General features: G+C 44.3%; 1 protein-coding gene across 1 annotated transcript; it reads left to right on the top strand.

Moving 5' to 3' along the window:
• The first annotated feature begins 1014 nt into the window (after window positions 1–1014).
• Window positions 1015–21796, top strand: DNAI4 (dynein axonemal intermediate chain 4). The gene is made up of 17 exons (XM_072128692.1): window positions 1015–1185; window positions 6672–6837; window positions 6915–7105; window positions 7783–7892; window positions 9106–9262; window positions 9356–9495; window positions 10112–10276; window positions 11385–11579; window positions 12125–12258; window positions 12334–12420; window positions 14216–14367; window positions 14921–15075; window positions 16194–16315; window positions 16449–16547; window positions 17883–18109; window positions 18196–18349; window positions 21702–21796. The coding sequence occupies exons 1-17, from the start codon at window positions 1139–1141 to the stop codon at window positions 21750–21752; spliced, it is 2352 nt and encodes a 783-aa protein (XP_071984793.1). The 5' UTR covers window positions 1015–1138; the 3' UTR covers window positions 21753–21796.
• The last annotated feature ends 704 nt before the right edge of the window (window positions 21797–22500 follow it).

The raw sequence follows: 22500 nt of genomic DNA, 5'->3' as shown, positions 1-22500 counted from the left end.
TCTACTGTACTGTACCCTCAGGTTATAGGTTATTACAGCAAAGTGTCCCCAAAAGTCATTAACTAATGCAGCACCAGAACCGAGCACTGTACAGAGATACAGCACCAGAACCGAGCTCTGTACAGAGATAAAGCACCAGAACCGAGCTCTGTAAAGGGATACAGCACCAGAACCGAGCACTGTACAGGGACACAGCACCAGAACCGAGCTCTGTACAGAGATAAAGCACCAGAACCGAGCTCTGTAAAGGGATACAGCACCAGAACCGAGCTCTGTACAGGGATACAGCACCAGAACCGAGCTCTGTACAGAGATAAAGCACCAGAACCGAGCTCTGTACAGAGATAAAGCACCAGAACCGAGCTCTGTACAGAGATACAGCACCAGAACCGAGCTCTGTACATAGATACAGCACCAGAACCAAGCCCTGTCCATACAGGCAGCACCAGAACCAAGCCCTGTACAGAGATACAGCACCAGAAGCGAGCTCTGTACAGAGATACAGCACCAGAAGCGAGCTCTGTACAGAGATACAGCACCAGAAGCGAGCTCTGTACAGAGATACAACACCAGAACCAGACTCTGTAGGGAGATACAACACCAGAACCAGACTCTGTACAGAGATACAACACCAGAACCAGACTCTGTACAGAGATACAACACCAGAACCAGACTCTGTACAGAGATACAGCACCAGAACCAGACTCTGTACAGAGATACAGCACCAGAACCAGACTCTGTACAGAGATACAGCACCAGAACCAGACTCTGTAGGGAGATACAACACCAGAACCAGACTCTGTACAGAGATACAACACCAGAACCAGACTCTGTACAGAGATACAACACCAGAACCAGACTCTGTACAGAGAAACAACACCAGAACCAGACTCTGTACAGAGATACAACACCAGAACCAGACTCACATCGCGGGTCAGCGCAAGAGCCCGGATGGAGGCGGAAGCGGCCGGAGCGGTGACCGCCAGGGGGCGCAGCCAATGGAAGCGCGGGCGAGGGCGGGGCCCGGAGGGGGTGGAGCTTCCGCCAAACTTAGAAGGGGCGGGACGCAGCGTTACTATGGTGACAGGGAACGCGCTGAGGAGAATCTGCCCGAACCGAGACCGAGGAGAAGGGAGACATGTCCGGCCCGACCCGACCACGAGCACAGAGACCCGGCAACAGCGTGTAAGTGACCCGAGCCCAGGCATAGTCATGTGTCTACTGTACTGTACCCTCAGGTTATAGGTTATTACAGCAAAGTGTCCCCAAAAGTCATTAACTAATGCAGCACCAGAACCGAGCACTGTACAGAGATACAACACCAGAACCAGACTCTGTACAGAGATACAACACCAGAACCAGACTCTGTACAGAGATAAAACACCAGAACCAGACCCTGTACAGAGATGCCACACCAGAACTGAGCTCTGTACAGAGATGCCACACCAGAACTGAGCTCTGTACAGAGATGCCACACCAGAACCGAGCTCTGTACAGAGATACAACACCAGAACTGAGCTCTGTACAGAGATGCCACACCAGAACTGAGCTCTGTACAGAGATGCCACACCAGAACCGTGCTCTGTACAGAGATGCCACACCAGAACCGAGCTCTGTACAGAGATACAACACCAGAACTGAGCTCTGTACAGAGATGCCACACCAGAACTGAGCTCTGTACAGAGATGCCACACCAGAACTGAGCTCTGTACAGAGATGCCACACCAGAACCAGGCTCTGTCCATAGAGGAAGCACCAGAAAGATCTCTTTACTGAGATGCAGGACCAGAACTAAGCTCTATCCAGAGATAAAGTAGCAGGACCAAGCTCCGCACAGAGATGCAGCAACAGAACTGAGGTCTGTCTAGAGATATGGTACCAGAACCAGACTCTGTACAGAGATACAACACCAGAACCAGACTCTGTACAGAGATACAACACCAGAACTAGACTCTGTACAGAGATACAACACCAGAACCAGACTCTGTACAGAGATACAACACCAGAACCAGACTCTGTACAGAGATACAACACCAGAACCAGACTCTGTACAGAGATACAACACCAGAACCAGACTCTGTACAGAGATACAACACCAGAACCAGACTCTGTACAGAGATACAACACCAGAACCAGACTCTGTACAGAGATACAACACCAGAACCAGACTCTGTACAGAGATACAACACCAGAACCAGACTCTGTACAGAGTTACAATACCAACACCAATATAATTACTGTAATACTGCCCCCTATGTACAAGAATATAACTACTATAATACTGCCCCCAATGTACAAGAATATAACTACTATAATACTGCCCCCTATGTACAAGAATATAGCTACTATAATACTGCCCCCTATGTACAGGAATATAACTACTATAATACTGCCCCTATGTATATGTACAGGAATATAACTACTATAATACTGCCCCCTATGTACAGGAATACAACTACTATAATACTGCCCCCTATGTACAGGAATATAACTACTATAATACTGCCCCCTATGTACAAGAATATAACTACTATAATACTGCCCCCTATGTACAGGAATATAACTACTATAATACTGTCCCCTATGTACAGGAATATAACTACTATAATACTGCCCCCTATGTACAGGAATATAACTACTATAATACTGCCCCCTATGTACAGGAATATAACTACTATAATACTGCCCCCTATGTACAGGAATATAACTACTATAATACTGCTCCCTATGTACAGGAATATAACTACTATAATACTGCTCCCTATGTACAGGAATATAACTACTATAATACTGCCCCCTATGTACAGAAATATAACTACTATAATACTGCCCCCTATGTACAGGAATATAACTACTATAATACTGCTCCCTATGTACAGGAATATAACTACTATAATACTGCCTCCTATGTACAAGAATATAACTACTATAATACTGCCCCCTATGTACAGGAATATAACTACTATAATACTGCCCCCTATGTACAGGAATATAACTACTATAATACTGCCCCCTATGTACAGGAATATAACTACTATAATACTGCCCCCTATGTACAGGAATATAACTACTATAATACTGCCCCCTATGTACAGGGATATAACTACTATAATACTGCCCCCTATGTACAGGAATATAACTACTATAATACTGCCCCCTATGTACAGGAATATAACTACTATAATACTGCCCCCTATGTACAGGAATATAACTACTATAATACTGCTCCCTATGTACAGGAATATAACTACTATAATACTGCCCCCTATGTACTTGAATATAACTACTATAATACTGCTCCCTATGTACAAGAATATAACTCCTATAATACTGCCCCCTATGTACAGGAATATAACTACTATAATACTGCTCCCTATGTACAGGAATATAACTACTATAATACTGCCCCCTATGTACTTGAATATAACTACTATAATACTGCTCCCTATGTACAAGAATATAACTACTATAATACTGCCCCCTATGTACTTGAATATAACTACTATAATACTGCTCCCTATGTACAAGAATATAACTACTATAATACTGCCCCTATGTACAGGAATATAACTACTATAATACTGCCCCCTATGTACAGGAATATAACTACTATAATACTGCCCCCTATGTACAGGAATATAACTACTATAATACTGCTCCCTATGTACAGGAATATAACTACTATAATACTGCCCCCTATGTACAGGAATAGAACTACTATAATACTGCCCCTATGTACAGGAATAGAACTACTATAATACTGCCCCCTATGTACAGGAATATAACTACTATAATACTGCCCCCTATGTACAGGAATATAACTACTATAATACTGCCCCCTATGTACAGGAATATAACTACTATAATACTGCCCCCTATGTACAGGAATATAACTACTATAATACTGCCCCCTATGTACAGGAATATAACTACTATAATACTGCCTCCTATGTACAGGAATATAACTACTATAATACTGCTCCCTATGTACAAGAATATAACTACTATAATACTGCCCCCTATGTACAGGAATATAACTACTATAATACTGCCCCCTATGTACAAGAATATAACTACTATAATACTGCCCCCTATGTACAAGAATATAACTACTATAATACTGCCCCTATGTACAAGAATATAACTACTATAATACTGCCCCCTATGTACAAGAATATAACTACTATAATACTGCCCCTATGTATATGTACAGGAATATAACTACTATAATACTGCCCCCTATGTACAAGAATATAACTACTATAATACTGCTCCCTATGTACAAGAATATAACTACTATAATACTGCCCCCTATGTACAGGAATATAACTACTATAATACTGCCCCCTATGTACAGGAATATAACTACTATAATACTGCCCCCTATGTACAAGAATATAACTACTATAATACTGCCCCCTATGTACAAGAATATAACTACTATAATACTGTCCCCTATGTACAGGAATATAACTACTATAATGCTGCTCCCTATGTACAGGAATATAACTACTATAATACTGCCCCCTATGTACAGGAATATAACTACTATAATACTGCTCCCTATGTACAGGAATATAACTACTATAATACTGCCCCCTATGTACAGGAATATAACTACTATAATACTGCTCCCTATGTACAGGAATATAACTACTATAATACTGCTCCCTATGTACAGGAATATAACTACTATAATACTGCCCCCTATGTACAGGAATATAACTACTATAATACTGCCTCCTATGTACAAGAATATAACTACTATAATACTGCCCCCTACGTACAAGAATATAACTACTATAATACTGCCCCCTATGTACAAGAATATAACTACTATAATACTGCCCCCTATGTACAATAATATAACTACTATAATACTGCCCCCTATGTACAGGAATATAACTACTATAATACTGCCCCCTATGTACAAGAATATAACTACTATAATACTGCCCCCTATGTACAGGAATATAAATACTATAATACTGCCCCCTATGTACAATAATATAACTACTATAATACTGCCCCCTATGTACAGGAATATAACTACTATAATACTGCCCCCTATGTACAAGAATATAACTACTATAATACTGCCCCCTATGTACAGGAATATAACTACTATAATACTGCCCCCTATGTACAAGAATATAACTACTATAATACTGCCCCCTATGTACAGGAATATAACTACTATAATACTGCCCCCTATGTACAAGAATATAACTACTATAATATTGCCCCTATGTACAGGAATATAACTACTATAATACTGCCCCCTATGTACAGGAATATAACTACTATAATACTGCCCCCTATGTACAAGAATATAACTACTATAATACTGCCCCCTATGTACAAGAATATAACTACTATAATACTGCCCCCTATGTACAAGAATATAACTACTATAATACTGCCCCCTATGTACAAGAATATAACTACTATAATACTGCCCCCTATGTACAAGAATATAACTACTATAATACTGCCCCCTATGTACAGGAATATAACTACTATAATACTGCCCCCTATGTACAGGAATATAACTACTATAATACTGCCCCCTATGTACAAGAATATAACTACTATAATACTGCCCCCTATGTACAAGAATATAACTACTATAATACTGCCCCCTATGTACAGGAATATAACTACTATAATACTGCCCCCTATGTACAAGAATATAACTACTATAATACTGCCCCCTATGTACAGGAATATAACTACTATAATACTGCCCCCTATGTACAAGAATATAACTACTATAATACTGCCCCCTATGTACAGGAATATAACTACTATAATACTGCCCCCTATGTACAAGAATATAACTACTATAATACTGCCCCCTATGTACAGGAATATAACTACTATAATACTGCCCCCTATGTACAAGAATATAACTACTATAATATTGCCCCTATGTACAGGAATATAACTACTATAATACTGCCCCCTATGTACAGGAATATAACTACTATAATACTGCCCCCTATGTACAAGAATATAACTACTATAATACTGCCCCCTATGTACAAGAATATAACTACTATAATACTGCCCCCTATGTACAAGAATATAACTACTATAATACTGCCTCCTATGTACAAGAATATAGCTACTATAATACTGCCCCCTATGTACAAGAATATAGCTACTATAATACTGCCCCCTATGTACAAGAATATAACTACTATAATACTGCCCTCTATGTACAAGAATATAACTACTATAATACTGCCCCCTATGTACAAGAATATAACTACTATAATACTGCCCCCTATGTACAGGAATATAACTACTATAATACTGCCCCCTATGTACAGGAATATAACTACTATAATACTGCCTCCTATGTACAAGAATATAACTACTATAATACTGCTCCCTATGTACAGGAATATAACTGCTATAATACTACCCCCTATGTACAGGAATATAACTACTATAATACTTCCCCCTATGTACAGGAATATAACTACTATAATGCTTCCCCTATGTACAGGAATATAACTACTATAATACTGCCCCTATGTACAGGGATATAACTACTATAATACTGCCCCCTATGTACAGGAATATAACTACTATAATACTTCCCCCTATGTACAGGAATATAACTACTATAATACTGCCTCCTATGTACTGCTCTTTTTCCATAGGCCAAAGATGGCGTCTCATGTTAAAAAAATTATGAACATATCTGGTTTTGTTACCCAAAGCCGAGCAAACAGGAGTGTGATGGGAAGCCGAAAAAGTATAAGCCTCCATGTTGATAGCAAAAACATGGACAAAAACTCTGTGTCTAGCGGGAAGCCGGTGATCCTGGTAAGAATTATTATTAATCATTTATTAGTAAATTTGGTGGAATTATTTTCTGTGATTTCCTATCGTTGCTCCCACAGGTTTTTGATGATGAGGGAAACGATGTAACACCTCGCACATTGTTCCAAGCAGAACCGGGGGCCGCCCCCTTGAAACAGGCAAAATTATTCACCCCTCCAGACACATCTGCTATAACGGCGTCCGACTTCTTCTCCACCATGTCCCTGCAGCAGACCGGGATGACGGGCAGCTTCATTGGGCCGTTCTCAAGGTGACATTATATTTTATATTATAAGGATCTCTCCTTTGATATTCTGGAGCCACTGCATAGATTCTGGTGTGGTTGGAGTTCTGATGACCGGTTGTTCTATCACGATCATTTTATTAAAGGGGTTGGCCACTCTTTTACATAAGTTGCCCATGTGCATTTACTGCCTTAAAAATAATCCTTGAAAGTTCATCAAGTGATTCAGCAGTCCTGCTACTTACTTTTGTGCTGTGTGCAGGCTCTCTGTGGTTCTTTGCTTACATCTCTGAGCTTTGCTGAATAGGAGGAGCTGTATCAGGAGAGTTATGACTCCTCCCTCCCCTCTCCCTGTGTCTGTCAGACTGTGAGGAGAGAGATACAGTGGGAGAAGCCATAAGGAAGGGCTGGAGCAGTGAGAGAGAGAGGAACCTGTGTATATGCAGAGGGCAGCATGGTGATAACAGGGAAAGACACAGGTACATATATATGCAGAGACCTGTCTATTGGAAGAGATTTATTGAAAAGTGCCCATCCCCTTTGAATGTAGCATTTTCTTCATGTGGGGAGGTAAAATTACTGCACCAGCGTCCCCCTCCTCCCCCATCTTCACTGTTTGGAAATTTCAGACTCTATTTTTCGATACTGAAATGAAATCCGCAGGATGATGGGTTCCCGGTAACGAGGTTTGTGTCTCCGGTCAGGTCTACATTTGGAGGGAGCAGTATGTCAAGGTCCAGCCAAGAGACAGAATCTCTTTCAGAGGATATAGAGGAGCCCGGCTTCAAGCGAGACGTGGGGCTCAGCTTACCTGGTAATGTATAACAGTGGGGCAGATTTACTTACCCGGTCCATTCACGATCCAGCTAAGGTTCACTAAGGTAGTTCCTCCGACGTCCACCAGGTGTCGCTGCTCCGCTGAAGTTCCCCGAGGTCCGCCGTAATGCACCATCCTATACTTGGTGAAGGTAAGCGCGAGTCCCGCGACACTTTTTTTTTTTTTTTTTAATGCGGCGGTTTTTCCGAATCCGTCGGGTTTTTTCGTTCGGCCACGTCCCCCGATTACCGTCGCGTGCATGCCACCGCCGATGCGCCACAATCCGATCGCGTGCGCCAAAATCCCGGGGCAATTCAGGGAAAATCGGCGCAAATCGGTAATATTCGGGTAACACGTCGGGAAACCGCGAATTGGGCCCTTAGTAAATGACCCCCATTGTCTCCGCCATAGGTCATAGACGGCTCATTCCTGTGATTGGAGGTTTTCATTCTATATGTACAGCACCAGTGTTATTTCCCCTTGTGCCCTCATAGGGGGTTCCACAATGCAGTTCACACCTCTCCAGGAGTCCTCCCAATTCCAGCACTGCTGCTCTGGCCCCCAATATTTCCAGTCCTATTGGATCAGGAGGGGTTCTTCATATTCGATGAGCACACAAGTCCTTAGGTCCTGAGCCGGAGAGGTGGAGGCAGGTAAATGACTTAGCTGTCACATTACAGATGAACATCAATGTTATGACTTGTGGTTCAGAGCACCGGTGCTGGAATTGGGAAACCTCTGGAAAGGTGTGTACAGTTATTTTTCTTCATTCGGCATTAGAAAACCCTTTACTATTTTTTGTAAACCTCTGTAAGGGGAGGTGTTGGATTTCTTTGTTCTCTAGAGATATCAGCCACCTTCTTAGTCACATTGGGAACACATGCACATTTGGCCGTGGAGACTCAGATGTATGTACAGGTGGTCCCCTACTTAAGGACACCCAACTTACAGACGACCCCTAGTTACAGACGGACCCCTCTGTCCACTGTGACCTCTCTGGATGCTTTACTATAGTCCCAGACTGCAATGATCAGCTGTAAGGGGTCTGTAATGAAAGTTTATTGATAATCCTTGGTCCCATGTCAGCAAAAAATATAAAAAATCTAAGATACAGTTCCGACTTACATACAAATTCAACTTAAGTCCAAACCCAAGGAACTTATCTTGTACATAACCCGGGCACTGTCTGTATATGATTTCTCTTCCACAGATTTCCACCTAAAGCAAGATGACATCCGAGAGCAACCAAAAGAAGAAGATCTAGACAAACCAGTCAGCGTATTCCTCACCGAGACGGACACCATATGGCTGCTGGAAATACCGGCCGCCGTCATCTCCAGCGACGACCCACAAGCAGAATCAGTCAAGTACGAGTCACAGAGTCACAGCTACGCTGACTTATCTTATTGGAAAATATCTTGTAAATGTATATAATAAATCTTTGTTTCTTCCATCAAAAGCTTAAGGAATGAGAGCTACAAGGATCTGTGCAAGAACAGAGCTGGAAACGATCGCTATGTAGAGAGGATGATGCAGACAATAAACGGGGCCCCGAAAAGTAAAGAGGTTCAGTGCGAACGAATTGGCCTTGAAGATGCAGGTGGGGTTATATTATATATATTATATTAGGTTATGCTTACTATTCAGTCACCATGAATATAAAGGGGTTGTGCCAGGTTTAGAAGTTATCCCCTATCCACAGGATAGGGAATAACTAGGTGATCAGTGAGTGCTCAACTGCTGGGGCTCTGGAACATCATGAGAACAGGACCCCAGTGATCAGAAGAGCCCTGCTGCTTGATTTACTGACCGTGTTAGTGCTGTATATTGTCAAGCAAAACTAGTTATCTCCTACACTCCCATGCAATAGAATGGAGCAGCAGCGTGCATGCTCAGCCTGTCCCTCCGCTCAATAGTGAGAATGGGTTCTTTGGATCGATGGGGGTCTCAACTGTCGGAATCACTCTGATCACCCCCAGGAGAGGGGATAACATTGGACAACCCCTGTAAAGTCACAATGTATACAGCTTTGCACCCATTAGAAAAATAGCTTTTCCTCTTTTCCCCGCAGTGTGCATGTGCCAGGTGTGTGTGTGCCATCAGCAGGAATTAAAGGATCAGACATATTGAAGCTCAACATAGAGCAATACATAAAACAACGATAAATATCCAAAACTGATCAGAATATTCTTCTGTTCTTTATGTCTTCCTCGTAGGTGTCATGGCTTCAGTCTGGGACTTGTACGACTCGTATAACTCTCCAGAGGGTCCGCCGATAGTAAACCCTGTGGTGGAGACTCCCAGTAGATCAGAGAGCGTCGCCAGCAGCAGGTCCAACACTAGCAGGAGAACCATGTCAGGGGCTTCAATGGACAGAGGAGGTAAATAGGGGACTTTTAGCAGCATTTTTATGTCATTTGTATTATTATTTAGCATTATTATTATTTAGCATTATTATTTTTAGCGTGTAAATAGGTTAGAAACAAACCCTGATACATGGAAACCATCAACAAGTTGCTTTTGGCGCAACTGCTGCTTTTTGTCTCCAGTTAATGTTTTCTGGTGCGGCCTGTAGGTGTGACTGACTCATTATAGCCTTCCAGCAGACACACAGGGGGTCATTTACTACGGGCGGATTCGCGTTTTCCCGACGTGTTACCCGGATATTTCTGATTTGCGCCGATTTCCCCGGGATTTTGGCGCACGCGATCGGATTGTGGCGCATCGGCGCTGGCATGCACGCGACGGAAATCGGGGGGCGCGGCCGAACGAAAACCCGACGGATTCGGAAAAACCGCCGCATTTAAAACAAAAAATCTGTTGCGGAGCTTGCACTTACCTTCACTCAGCCCGGCTCGGTGAACTCCAGCGCGTTCAATGCTTTTCAGCGCAGCAGCGCCACCTGGTGGACAGCGGAGGAACTACCTTAATTAATCCCGGCCAGACCTGAATCCTCCGCAGAAAACGCGCCGCTGGATCGCGAATGGACCGGGTAAGTAAATCTGCCCCACAGTGTCCTATACCTCATGCCCGCCACATCAGCCAGTCTGACTCCTTATTTCCTACATGATCGTATTTGACAAAGGCCTGAGACTGGCCGAAACGTCACAGACGGATCACTGTATATAAATAAATTTCACTTTTCTGGCATTACACCCAAGGAGTGCTTGGATTTATTTAGATTTGACTCATTATAGCGTTATCCCATAAAACCAGATACTGCCGTTTGCAGCTACAAAATTTTTTAAAAACATTGCATGAAAAATGTTAATTCTTCTTGCAATCTCCTCTACAAAGATCTGATGAGTTACGCAGCGATTGAAGATCCTACAACTTCTTTCCCAGAAATAGATACAAATGTCTCTTAGGAACGGCTTGAATTATTTTATAGCAGTTTTCTTTATTTTAGGTGTAAATTGTCCTTTCTATATAGACAGTGTGATAGGAGGATAAACTGATGTGGCGTCTTTTACATTTTGTCCCTTTCAGACATCTTTTCCAGCACCATCACAGATCTAGACAGATTATCGTTTGTTCACATTCCGGATGAAGCAGAACCAAACGGGAAAGAAATCCTACAGTCGGAAAAGTTTCACCAAGACCTTTTCATCATGGAGAGAGTTGTGGTGGAGAACATCTATCAGGGGAAGCTTGCGGCTTATCGGCAGCTACCGGTTATTATAGGTGCGCTGCCAAATTACCGGTTATAGCCTTTGCACCCATTCACATTAATGCCACATAGATCTTGTATTTCTCTCCATTATGCCTGAGAAATTCCCAGTTTAATCCATATGCTAATGAGGTAGTTGGTGCGCCCAAGTGAGTCCTTTTCATCCGGAGCACTGATTATCCTGCCTGACCCCAAAGCTTTCTGTCAGATAGGAGATTTGTCTTGTGAGAATCCTGGGGCAACACGGGAAGAAGAAGGAAGTGATTAGGGTGGGAAAAGCAGTGCTCAGGGTGCTGCCGAAACAAGGTGGGTGCACCAACTACCTCATTACCATACAGATTAAACTGGGAATATCTAGGAAATGGCATAATGGACACAAATAATAATATTATGTTGTAAATCACTGTGCATTTCTCTACAGCACGCTGCCAGCATATTATAACCCTCGGAAGAGGTGTAGACTCCCTTTAAACATATTAATGACTATTGAAAACTGCCCGGGGGTCGGAATAACTTCCTATATCAGTTATGTATTTTTCTAAAGCCATTTCCCTTACAGATCCAGAATCTGCAGATGACACAGAAGTGATAGCCAACGTCACCTCGCCCAGTTTGGATAGGTTGTGGTCTTTTGTCTGTGAGGTGACTAAAGGACACAACGTGAGCAGCACCTCATGGAACAGGAAAAACCCAGTAAGTGATGTGACATATTCACGGAAGCCTGGAACCATTCCTGCCACTCATTAACCATGTGCTTTCCATGTGTAGGACCTTCTGGCTGTGGGGTATGGACAATTCAGCTATAAGGAACAGAAGGGAGGATTGGCTTGTTGCTGGTCACTAAAGAACACAACGGTGAGAAGAACTTTTTTCTTGGTTACAGCTGAAATTATACCCCTTGGGTACATCCCGGTTACAATGTGGTTGCATATGTTTCCATTCCAGGAATGTGGGGGGGGGGCTTATGTATGGGGGAGGGACCTGCAAACTGTGCGGCCGGATATTGGTCCCTACTGATAAGTCCTATATTTCACACCAGCCACTTCCTTCTGTATGGAGAGGGGAGGGGTAAGTAGTTCTCACCCCTCCCCTCTCCTGCGCTCGGCTGTATGCTCGCCCAGGCTATGACCCAGGGCAGAATACTTAAGTGAGCCTTAGGCCAGTGACACATATGGAGGTTTTGGTGCATTTTTGTTGAATTTTCCAATGCGGTTGCGTTTTAACACATCAAGCATTGCGTTTTATTCATACATCTGTGTCTCTTGGAATTTGCAAAAACGCAGTCACCTTGTTCTCCCTGCTGTTTGTGCATGTAATTGCATTCGTTTCAAAACGCAGACAATAAACAAACTGGTTCTCAAAAGATACAACCGCCTTAAAAAGCGCAATGAAAACGCGCCTCACAAACGCAGACCTAAAGACAGCAAAGGAGAAAACGAAAAATAAAAACACTTAATGAAAATACCCACTGAAAAAGCCAAGATGCATAACTCATGCTTTTTGCAAGGAATCAAAACCGCAACAAAAATACCACACGTGTCACTGGTCTTGGTGGCAAGAATAAAGCTGAATGTTACTCCATTCCTACCCTTAAAAGAAATCTACCACCAGGATAAAGAATTGTAAACCAAGCACACTGACATACTGGCGAGTGCCCCCTCTGGCAGGTTCAGCTTTTCTTTTAGCTTCTTAGGACCTTGTGTTTTACAATGAAAAGATCTCACAAAGTATGCAAATGAGCCTCCAGGGCTCCAGACTGTATAGATGTCAATGGAGCTTGGAGCCCCGAAGGCTCATCTGCATAATTTTTAAATCCTCTTTTTCTTAATAACAAAGGCATACGAAGCTACAAGAAGAGCAGCTTCTGCCGGAGTGGGCACACACCAGTATGTCAGTGTGCTTGGTTTACAATCCTTCATCCTGGTGGTAGATTTCCTTTAAATATGTCCTCTGACACTTCTTCCAAAACTATACTGCCCCCTTGGGGATGGGAATGTGATTACATCAATATTAAGCCGATTGCACACAGGCAGCACAGTCACTTTTGTGGCTTTTGTAGCCTTTGTGTCATTGGTGTGTGAGGTCCGCTTAGGGCAGTAATGGCGAACCTTTTAGACACTGAGTGCCAAAACTACAACCCCACCAAACCACCAAACCCACCTATTTAAATGCAAGGTGCCAACATGGCAATTTGGCTACATGTTTTGTCACAGCTTTTAATTGTATCGCCGTCCTGATGACAGCAATACAGTTGAAAGAGAAGAAATTCAGATTATCATTGTAGCTTCCTTCCAGGGTTCCCTGAATAAGAGAAATTGCAGGACCCAGAGCAGGGACTACCAGGCACTTCCATGCACCTCCTGTAGTCATAGGCAGCTAAGGATGTGTACCTTTAAAATAGCACTGATCACAGCACATCCTGGGTGGCCAGGGACTACAGGAGTCCTGCCTGGAAACTCTCTGCTGGGGTGATGGCCTGGGTGCCCACAGAGAGTGCTCCGAGTGCCACCTCTGGCACCCGTGCCATAGGTTTGCCACCACTGCCTTGGGGTGACCGTGTGTGCCTACAAATGTTCTCTTTTGGCACATGCGATCATCAATACAAACGCCATGTGTGAACGCCCCCTCAAGGAAACGTTTCTCTCTTCAGTGGCCAGAGAGGATTTATCATTGTGAAAGTGGAGTGACTGCCGTGGACTTCTCTGCATCGTCTCCAAACCTCCTGGCGGTCGGGATGTATAACGGGTCGGTGGCAATTTACAACGTGCAGAGCCAGGAGAATGTCCCGGTGCTGGACAGCAGGTACGTCCGGAACAGTAACACTGCTGTAAGGTGCAGTTCACATGGTGACTGTGTAGAACCTCAGGTCCATGCGTCTGCCTTCTCTCATACACAGCACGTGACACCGTCTGATGAAACTATTGTCCCTTCTGTAATATGCAGAGAACCAGTAACTGTGCAGGAGTGATGGGTGCACCCTGGAATAATTAAGATTTGACTTTGGAAATTCATGGCCAAATTTTGGTTTTCCAAACTGTGCAGAGAACATCTCTTGCAGTTATCGGACTAAATGTATGAATTATGCTGCACCTGTACAAGTCTGACATGTAGCAAGACGTGGCCAGGTCATGCCAGGTTTCTCTTAGCATGTCCTAAGTTGGTGCCGGTTCTGGTACTGCAGTGGATTCACAACCTGCAAATCTGCCCCACGGTGTCTAACACAGCTTTTTTGTTCGACCCCAGTGTTACCTTTCAGATAATTATCGTCACTTTGCTGTCTATAGAATATGTTCAGTCTTTCCACGCCCGTTGCAGGATCAGTAATAAGCAGAATCTTTCTTTTCCATTTTCTAAGCGACAATCCTAATAAGCACGCGTGTCCGGTCTGGCAGGTGAAGTGGATCGAACAAGACAGCGGCCTGGGGGAGGACCGAGGCGAGATTCTGGTGTCTATATGTGCCGACGGCAGGATAACAAGGTGGCACATCAGGAAAGGATTGGATTGTAGCGGTGAGTACTGATGGCTAGAAGATATAAATGCATCAAAGCTGAATAATAGTGAGATATACAAGGAGAGACCGAATAAGAACATCTTCAAGACCAGTGCAAAGCATCAATCACAAAGAGTAAATCCACATAATATTGTCAGTATATTACACTACTTATAATGTACTGAGCCTGTATTATACCCCAGAGCTGCACTCACTATTCTGCTGCTAGTGCAGTCACTGTGTACATACATGACATTACTTATCCTGTACTGATCCTGAGTTACATCCTGTATTATACTCCAGAGCTGCACTTACTATTCTGCTGCTGGTGCAGTCACTGTGTACATACATGACATTACTTATCCTGCACTGATCCTGAGTTACATCCCATATTATACCCCAGAGCTGCACTCACTATTCTGCTGCTGGTGCAGTCACTGTACATACATGACATTACTTATCCTGTACTGATCCTGAGTTACATCCCATATTATACCCCAGAGCTGCACTCACTATTCTGCTGCTGGTGCAGTTACTGTGTACATACATGACATTACTTATCCTGTACTGATCCTGAGTTACATCCTGTATTATACCCCAGAGCTGCACTCACTATTCTGCTGCGGGTGCAGTCACTGTGTACATACATGACATTACATATCCTGTACTGATCCTGAGTTACATCCTGGATTATACTCCAGAGCTGCACTCACTATTCTGCTGCTGGTGCAGTCACTGTGTACATACATGACATTACTTATTCTGTACTGATCCTGAGTTACATCCTGTATTATACTCCAGAGCTGCACTCACTATTCTGCTGCTGGTGCAGTCACTGTGTACATACATGACATTACTTATCCTGTACTGATCCTGAGTTACATCCTGTATTATACCCCAGAGCTGCACTCACTATTCTGCTGCCGGTGCAGTCACTGTGTACATACATGACATTACTTATCCTGTACTGATCCTGAGTTACATCCTGTATTATACCCCAGAGCTGCACTCACTATTCTGCAGGCTTCAGAGCTGAAATCTCCAAACAGTACCAGCTCAGTACAACTTCTGTCATGGAATAAGACCGCTTACAAGGTGTATAGCCGTTGCATGATGTCACTTATTCCTTTGTGACAGATCTGATGAGGTTAAAGCGCACAGGAAAAGACAAACTAAAGAAATCCACTGGAGAAAAAGAGAAGAAAGAAGCCTTTATCTCTCGGCAGGCTCCGGGGATGTGTTTCGACTTCCTTCCAACGGTAACAACCAGTCAGATGCAGCTTGTGTCCCGATAGATGTAGATTTATGATCACAAATTTCTGGAGTTTGGGTCAAGTTTATCCTCAGATTTCTAACATTTAGATTTTGTTTCATGTTATTTCTCTCCTGCAGGATCCTAACATCTATCTTGCGGGGACAGAAGAGGGACACATCCACAAGTGCTCCTGCTCGTACAATGAGCAGTTTCTAGATACGTATCGGGCACATAAGGTGAGAAGGATGGGAGATCTGTGCCAAGCTGACCCAACTCTGCCAGGATCCTGAGCGGCAGACCTGCCTAGTTATACAGCAAAACACATATTGTGATATTACGTGTCAGCCAGATATAACTTATACACCTTATATAAAGGACCTGGCACTTTCATTGGGACCACCAGTGTATCTGATATTTATGGGGATCTCTAAACTCTCCCCCAATAGAAAGATCAGACATATTAAATATTGACATGTTCAATCATTTTATTTTCAAAGGCATAGGAGCCCGGCAGCAGTTTCCCCTAGAACACATGCATGCACTGCCAAGCTGAGCATGCATGTGTATAGGAGGGGTCAATAGGAACAGCTTTTGGCCACTTTAAGAAATATGTCAATTAAAAACATGACTTCAGACAAAGGTTGTCTGTGTGGAACACTACCTGGCACCACCTCAAGGCAGGTGTGGCGCTCTAACAGGAAGAAAGCAGCTTTTTTTTACCCCGGACAACCCCTTTAGTAAGAGGGATTTCCTGATAGTAGTTTATCCCAGGATTATCCCATTCATTAACAATGGCTGTTTCCCTTGTGAGGGCGCTGCAGGAAACCAAACTCCCTGCCAGATAATCGTTACTAGTCCCAGCAGAACCCTCTGCGATTAGAACATTTTCAGGAGCCTTTCTGTGGAAAGTTAGTGAGCAGATAAAGGGGTTCTGTTGGATCTGCGAGTTCTATGTAAATCTCACGGTTGATTTCTCTGATGCAATTACGGGAAGAGCCGGGGCTTGTTCCTGGATAATTGGATTTTTCTCATCTTAATAAAGTACATTTCTTAGATTGCCGAGCACTGCAGAAGATGATTTCATTTAGAGATGAGCCGAGATCCGGCGGTGATTCACCCCCCCCCCCCCCCCCCCCCCCGGTGCCTACGTGACTCAGGTCTATGTATGTGTATGAGTAATCTGACTTCTAGCCATGGCTGTAGGTACGGCACATAGGAAGTTGTGGGAGTACAGACACTGCAGATTGGGGTCACTGATACATCTATGTCATTACAATTACCATAAGTGCTTAGGACTTGGAAATCCCAGGTCCCAAAATTCCTCCCAAACCGATAATAGTGCAACATTGAGGCCTCTAATAGGAGCAGAAACATATCTTATACACATCAGATTTATGGCCACTGCAGAGATAATCCTCTTTATATGTATGAGAGAATATCAGCCTGCAAGTGCAATGGGGGCGGAGGACTTGCAGGCCGATTTGCATATGCATAAAATTATGGTCTCTGCTCATAGGGCCCTGTGATTGGTTTGGATGATCTGACTGCAGCGTTGTTACATCACATTGCAGGGTCCGGTGTATAAGCTTGCCTGGTCTCCCTTCTGCCCGGACGTCTTTCTTAGCTGTTCAGCCGACTGGTGCATCCATTTATGGCGTCAGGACATTTTACAGCCCATCCTGACCTTCTGCGCCTCCACCAACGCCGTCCATGACGTCATGTGGTCTCCGGCCTCTCCACTAGTATTCGGGGCAGTCAGCGAGGATCGGGTGGAGATCTGGGACTTAAGTGTCAGCACGTAAGTGGTGGTAGGAGGTAGGTACAATCCTCCGGTTACTCTTGTAGATTGTACATTGTTCACCTTACTCTCTCTCTCTCTTCCAGCTTAGATCCCATTATCGTGAGCTCCGCTAATCCGGGGGTGCGACTTACCACCCTGTTATTTGCCAAGAATACAAATTGTGTCCTGATAGGAGACAGCGATGGACAAGTTAGTGTGTACACCCTGAGGAACGTGACGAGTATGGAAGCATCACAGGTACGAGACCCTGCACTGATCAGCTGTATCAGACCCCCATAACTGCACATGGGGCTCCCATGGAAATGAATAGGAGCCAGCTGTGCAGTTCAGGCAGCCCACCTCTTCATAGAGCATGGAGCCGTCTGCTTCTACCTTGTGCAAAGCGAGTGATTTCTAAAACTCTGTTTACATGCAGTAAAGAATAGTCACATAGAAAATTATCAGATTCAGTCTTCATCTTGCTTTAGGCCTGCATTCACATGTGGAGTTTACATCACGTTCACAATGTGGCACATTTACTTACCCGGTCCAGTCGTGATCCCATGGCGCGTTGTCCAATGCTGATTTGGGTCTTCTGTAGAGATGAGCGAGTATACTCATCCGAGCTTGATGCTCGTTCGAGTATTAAGGTACTCGAAACGGCTCGTTGCTCGGACGAGTATTTCCCCTGCTCGAGATCGAGCATTTAATTAAAAAAAAAAACAGTGAAGAACAATGAAGAATAGAATAAAAACAGTGAACACAGTGACCACAGGATCATTTAAGTGAAAAACACAGCAAAGAACACAGTGAAGAATAGATTACAGATGTTCGGCACATCTGCTTACTTGTCGGAAGATACGCGCGGAACGGTGCGTACAAAATAGTATGTGAAGAACACATTAAAGAACACGGTGAGCAGGACAGAGACACCAGAGAGCAGCACAGAGACACCGGGGAGCAGCACAGAGACACCGGGGAGCAGCACAGAGACACCGGGGAGCAGCACAGAGACACCGGGGAGCAGCACAGAGTCACCGGGGAGCAGCACAGAGACACCGGGGAGCAGCACAGAGACACCGGGGAGCAGCACAGAGACACCGGGGAGCAGCACAGAGACACCGGGGAGCAGCACAGAGACACCGGGGAGCAGCACAGAGACACCGGGGAGCAGCACAGAGACACCGGGGAGCAGCACAGAGACACCGGGGAGCAGCACAGAGTCACCGGGGAGCAGCACAGAGACACCGGGGAGCAGCACAGAGACACCGGGGAGCAGCACAGAGACACCGGGGAGCAGCACAGAGACACCGGGGAGCAGCACAGAGACACCGGGGAGCAGCACAGAGACACCGGGGAGCAGCACAGAGACACCGGGGAGCAGCACAGAGACACCGGGGAGCAGCACAGGCAGCGGCGGGCACAGAGACATCGGGAAGGGCAGAGACATCGGGGAGACTTCAGTGGAAGAAGAGGAGCGGATCCCGGGACAGCGTATCTACCAACAAGTAAGCAGATGTGCCGAACATCTGCAATCTATTCTTTACTGTCAAAGATATAAAATTAGTGCTCTACTCCTTATACTGTTTGTCGAATGGCGCATGTATGTGAGTATATACAATAAATACTATTTCCTTTTTGAACCTGGCAATCTGCACTATCCTTTCGCATACCTCCTGATGTAGGATTGGGAACACACCGTGGACACGGTAACGAGACGAGGATTGTGTTTTAACCCACTAAAGGAGGACGATTGGCGATGCAAGGAGTCAGGGATATCTTTTATTTCCAGTCCATGAAGAGGTGGTGAGAGGCTCTCGCCATTTGACAAACAGTATAAGGAGTAGAGCACTAATTTTATATCTTTGACTCTGTGACTTTGTGGCATATACGGGAGTATGCCGTATTAGTGGCTCCTCCATATTTTTATGTTACATTTTCCATCTTTCCTGGATATTTTATTATTTATTTCTGCATACTATTCTTTACTGTGTTTTTCACTTAAATGATCCTGTGGTCACTGTGTTCACTGTTTTTATTCTATTCTTCATTGTTCTTCACATCTGCCAACCTGTCAGGAGATAATATAAGCACGGAACAGTGAAGAATAGATTGCAGATGTTTGCATACATCTGGTAACTTATCAGAAGACATTCTTTTTCAATTAAATAACACATTTTATTCCCGAACCATGGTCCCTTTGAAAAAAGCTCGAGTCTCCCATTGACTTCAATGGGGCTCGGGAAAAGTTTGTCTCGAATAACGAGCACTCGAGCATTTTAGTGCTTGTTCATCTCTAGTCTTCTGGGAGTCACTAAGGTCGTGCGCCCAATATGCAGCATGTGTCGCTGCTGCGCCAGGGTCCGCCAGAGTTCACCTTCTTCTTCCTGGTGCATGTAAGTGCTGATCATGATCTTGTCTGACGGCCACGCCTCCGATTTCTGTCGCGTGAAAGCTGGCATCGATGCGACACAAATCGTCCCAAATAGGAAATATACGGGAAAGTGCGGCGTTCAGACCATTAGTAAATGAGCCCTATCAAACGAGGCGTGAATGCAGGCTTAATGGGATTGTCTGGAGGTTGAATAACATGGCTGCTTTCTTCCAGAAACACCGCCACGTCTAACCAATGTTTGTCACTTCATATAGATGAATGGAGCTGAGCTGTAATACTGGTACAAAGCAAGGTCAGGGGTGCCGCTGTTTTGGAAGAAAGCAGCTTTTTTTTCAACCTACCATAAAAATCCATCCTGATAAACCAGGGACATTACTTATGGATCCAGGCAGGACCGGGACTGTGGGATCTTCTTATATTTGTTATCCATGGTCTCCTTCCTTCTAAAATCTACTTTTATTATGCTAATAAGCCAGAAGAGCTCTAGGGGGCGTTACTGAACAGGCAGAGGGAGGAGGGAGAGAGAGCAGGGGGGGGGGGTGAGACTTGTTATGCTCGTTGTAACAGCCTATGAATCTGCAGCACTGAGGAGCTCTGCCAACACCCCTCCAGAGCCCTTCTGTCTCATTATAGCACAATTTTAAAAGTTGATTTTAGAAGGAAAGAGGCCATGGATGACAAATATAAGAATATTCCCACATGATGGATTTTGATGGTAGATTTCCTTTACTTTGCAATGTAAGGAGCAGATTCTGACCATTTTGTATAAAATCTTAAGTGGAAGAAATGAGTGGAATATCTCTGTCCCTAGTAGAGTAGACCGTGTGATATTTAGGGTTTTGGGGAGCGGTCGGCTTCCCCTGTGGGCGCAGTCACCATCTTTTCTATACATGTCCCGGGGCTGATAGATGGAGGCGACTGATACACGGAAACTATTAACTCTGCGGCTGATTTGGTCAATTTGATAATAACCCAACATTTTAGGGTATGAAGCAGATTGTTGGGGCAGGAGAGAAGCTTGTAAATCCCTCAGCTTCACACTAAACGTTTTACAATGTTCATAGGAAAGGACACATAAAAAAAGAGAGACATCCCCTTCACCCGAGAGCGTCACGGATCCTAAGTGGCGTTTTATGGTGGAGGTGGGGATTTATGAGGACGGTCGTATGGTGATGTGTCCAGCCGTCTATAACCCGGGCATCTCCTCTCTTACAGATGAACGCTTTATATGGGATCATTGAAGCGACTCTGGCCAGTCAGCTGTGACGTCATGGAAGCGGAGCAATAAAACACACGGACACGTACAATGACCCCCGACTCTTGTGTCTGTTTATGGATCTGTCATCATATTATCAGTTGTATATGGGAACAGCACGATCCCTAAGACAAGGGATCCCATCCATCACCCACATTCCGAATACAAGAAATCCTAATCCTAAGGCTGCGTTCACACCGCACATTTAATTAGCATTTTGTGACGCAATGCGAAAGCCCCACCATGATGACGTGCAGAGGGGGACGCTGCATATCCATGACATTTGCTAAACACGATGGAAACGCAATGTCACATCAACATGTGATCACGGTTGGAGTCTTTGGATTGCGTCTCAAAGCGTTCTGTGTGAACGCAGCCTAAAGGTAAGGATTAAAGGGAGTGTGTCGCAGCTCCCAATCCACCCCATATGTAAATCCAGCATTGTAAATGCCAAATAGTGATGGAAATTCCGGCTCTTCTAAGTGAACTGGCTCATTAGGCTCTGCTCACTAAGAAGAGCCGGCTCTTCTGGCTCCTGAACAGCTCCCTATTAAATATATAATAGGGAGCCGCAGGTGAGTCAATCACTCCACACCACTCCACTTTTAATCTGATTGTATCGGGTTACAGGGGGCGTGGTGAGCCGGTTATGGGTGGGGTTAAGTGAGGCATCAGCTTACTGAAGGGAGCCGGCTCGTTCGTAAACAACGCATCACAAATGGCAGTGTATAAGCTTTGCAGAAATCTCTTTCCTGTCAT

This window comes from Engystomops pustulosus, chromosome 10 (genome assembly GCF_040894005.1).
Source record: "Engystomops pustulosus chromosome 10, aEngPut4.maternal, whole genome shotgun sequence".
Lineage (NCBI taxonomy): Eukaryota > Metazoa > Chordata > Amphibia > Anura > Leptodactylidae > Engystomops > Engystomops pustulosus.
This window is presented reverse-complemented; position numbering and strand designations above follow the sequence as displayed.

Bases quoted from the DNA above. Each gene is read 5' to 3' on its own strand.
- DNAI4 (XM_072128692.1), top strand. From the start codon at position 1,139: ATGTCCGGCCCGACCCGACCACGAGCACAGAGACCCGGCAACAGCGT. The intron at 7,106-7,782 runs GTGACATTATAT...GTCTCCGGTCAG, and splicing joins TTCATTGGGCCGTTCTCAAG to GTCTACATTTGGAGGGAGCA. The intron at 18,110-18,195 runs GTAAGTGGTGGT...TCTCTCTTCCAG, and splicing joins TGGGACTTAAGTGTCAGCAC to CTTAGATCCCATTATCGTGA.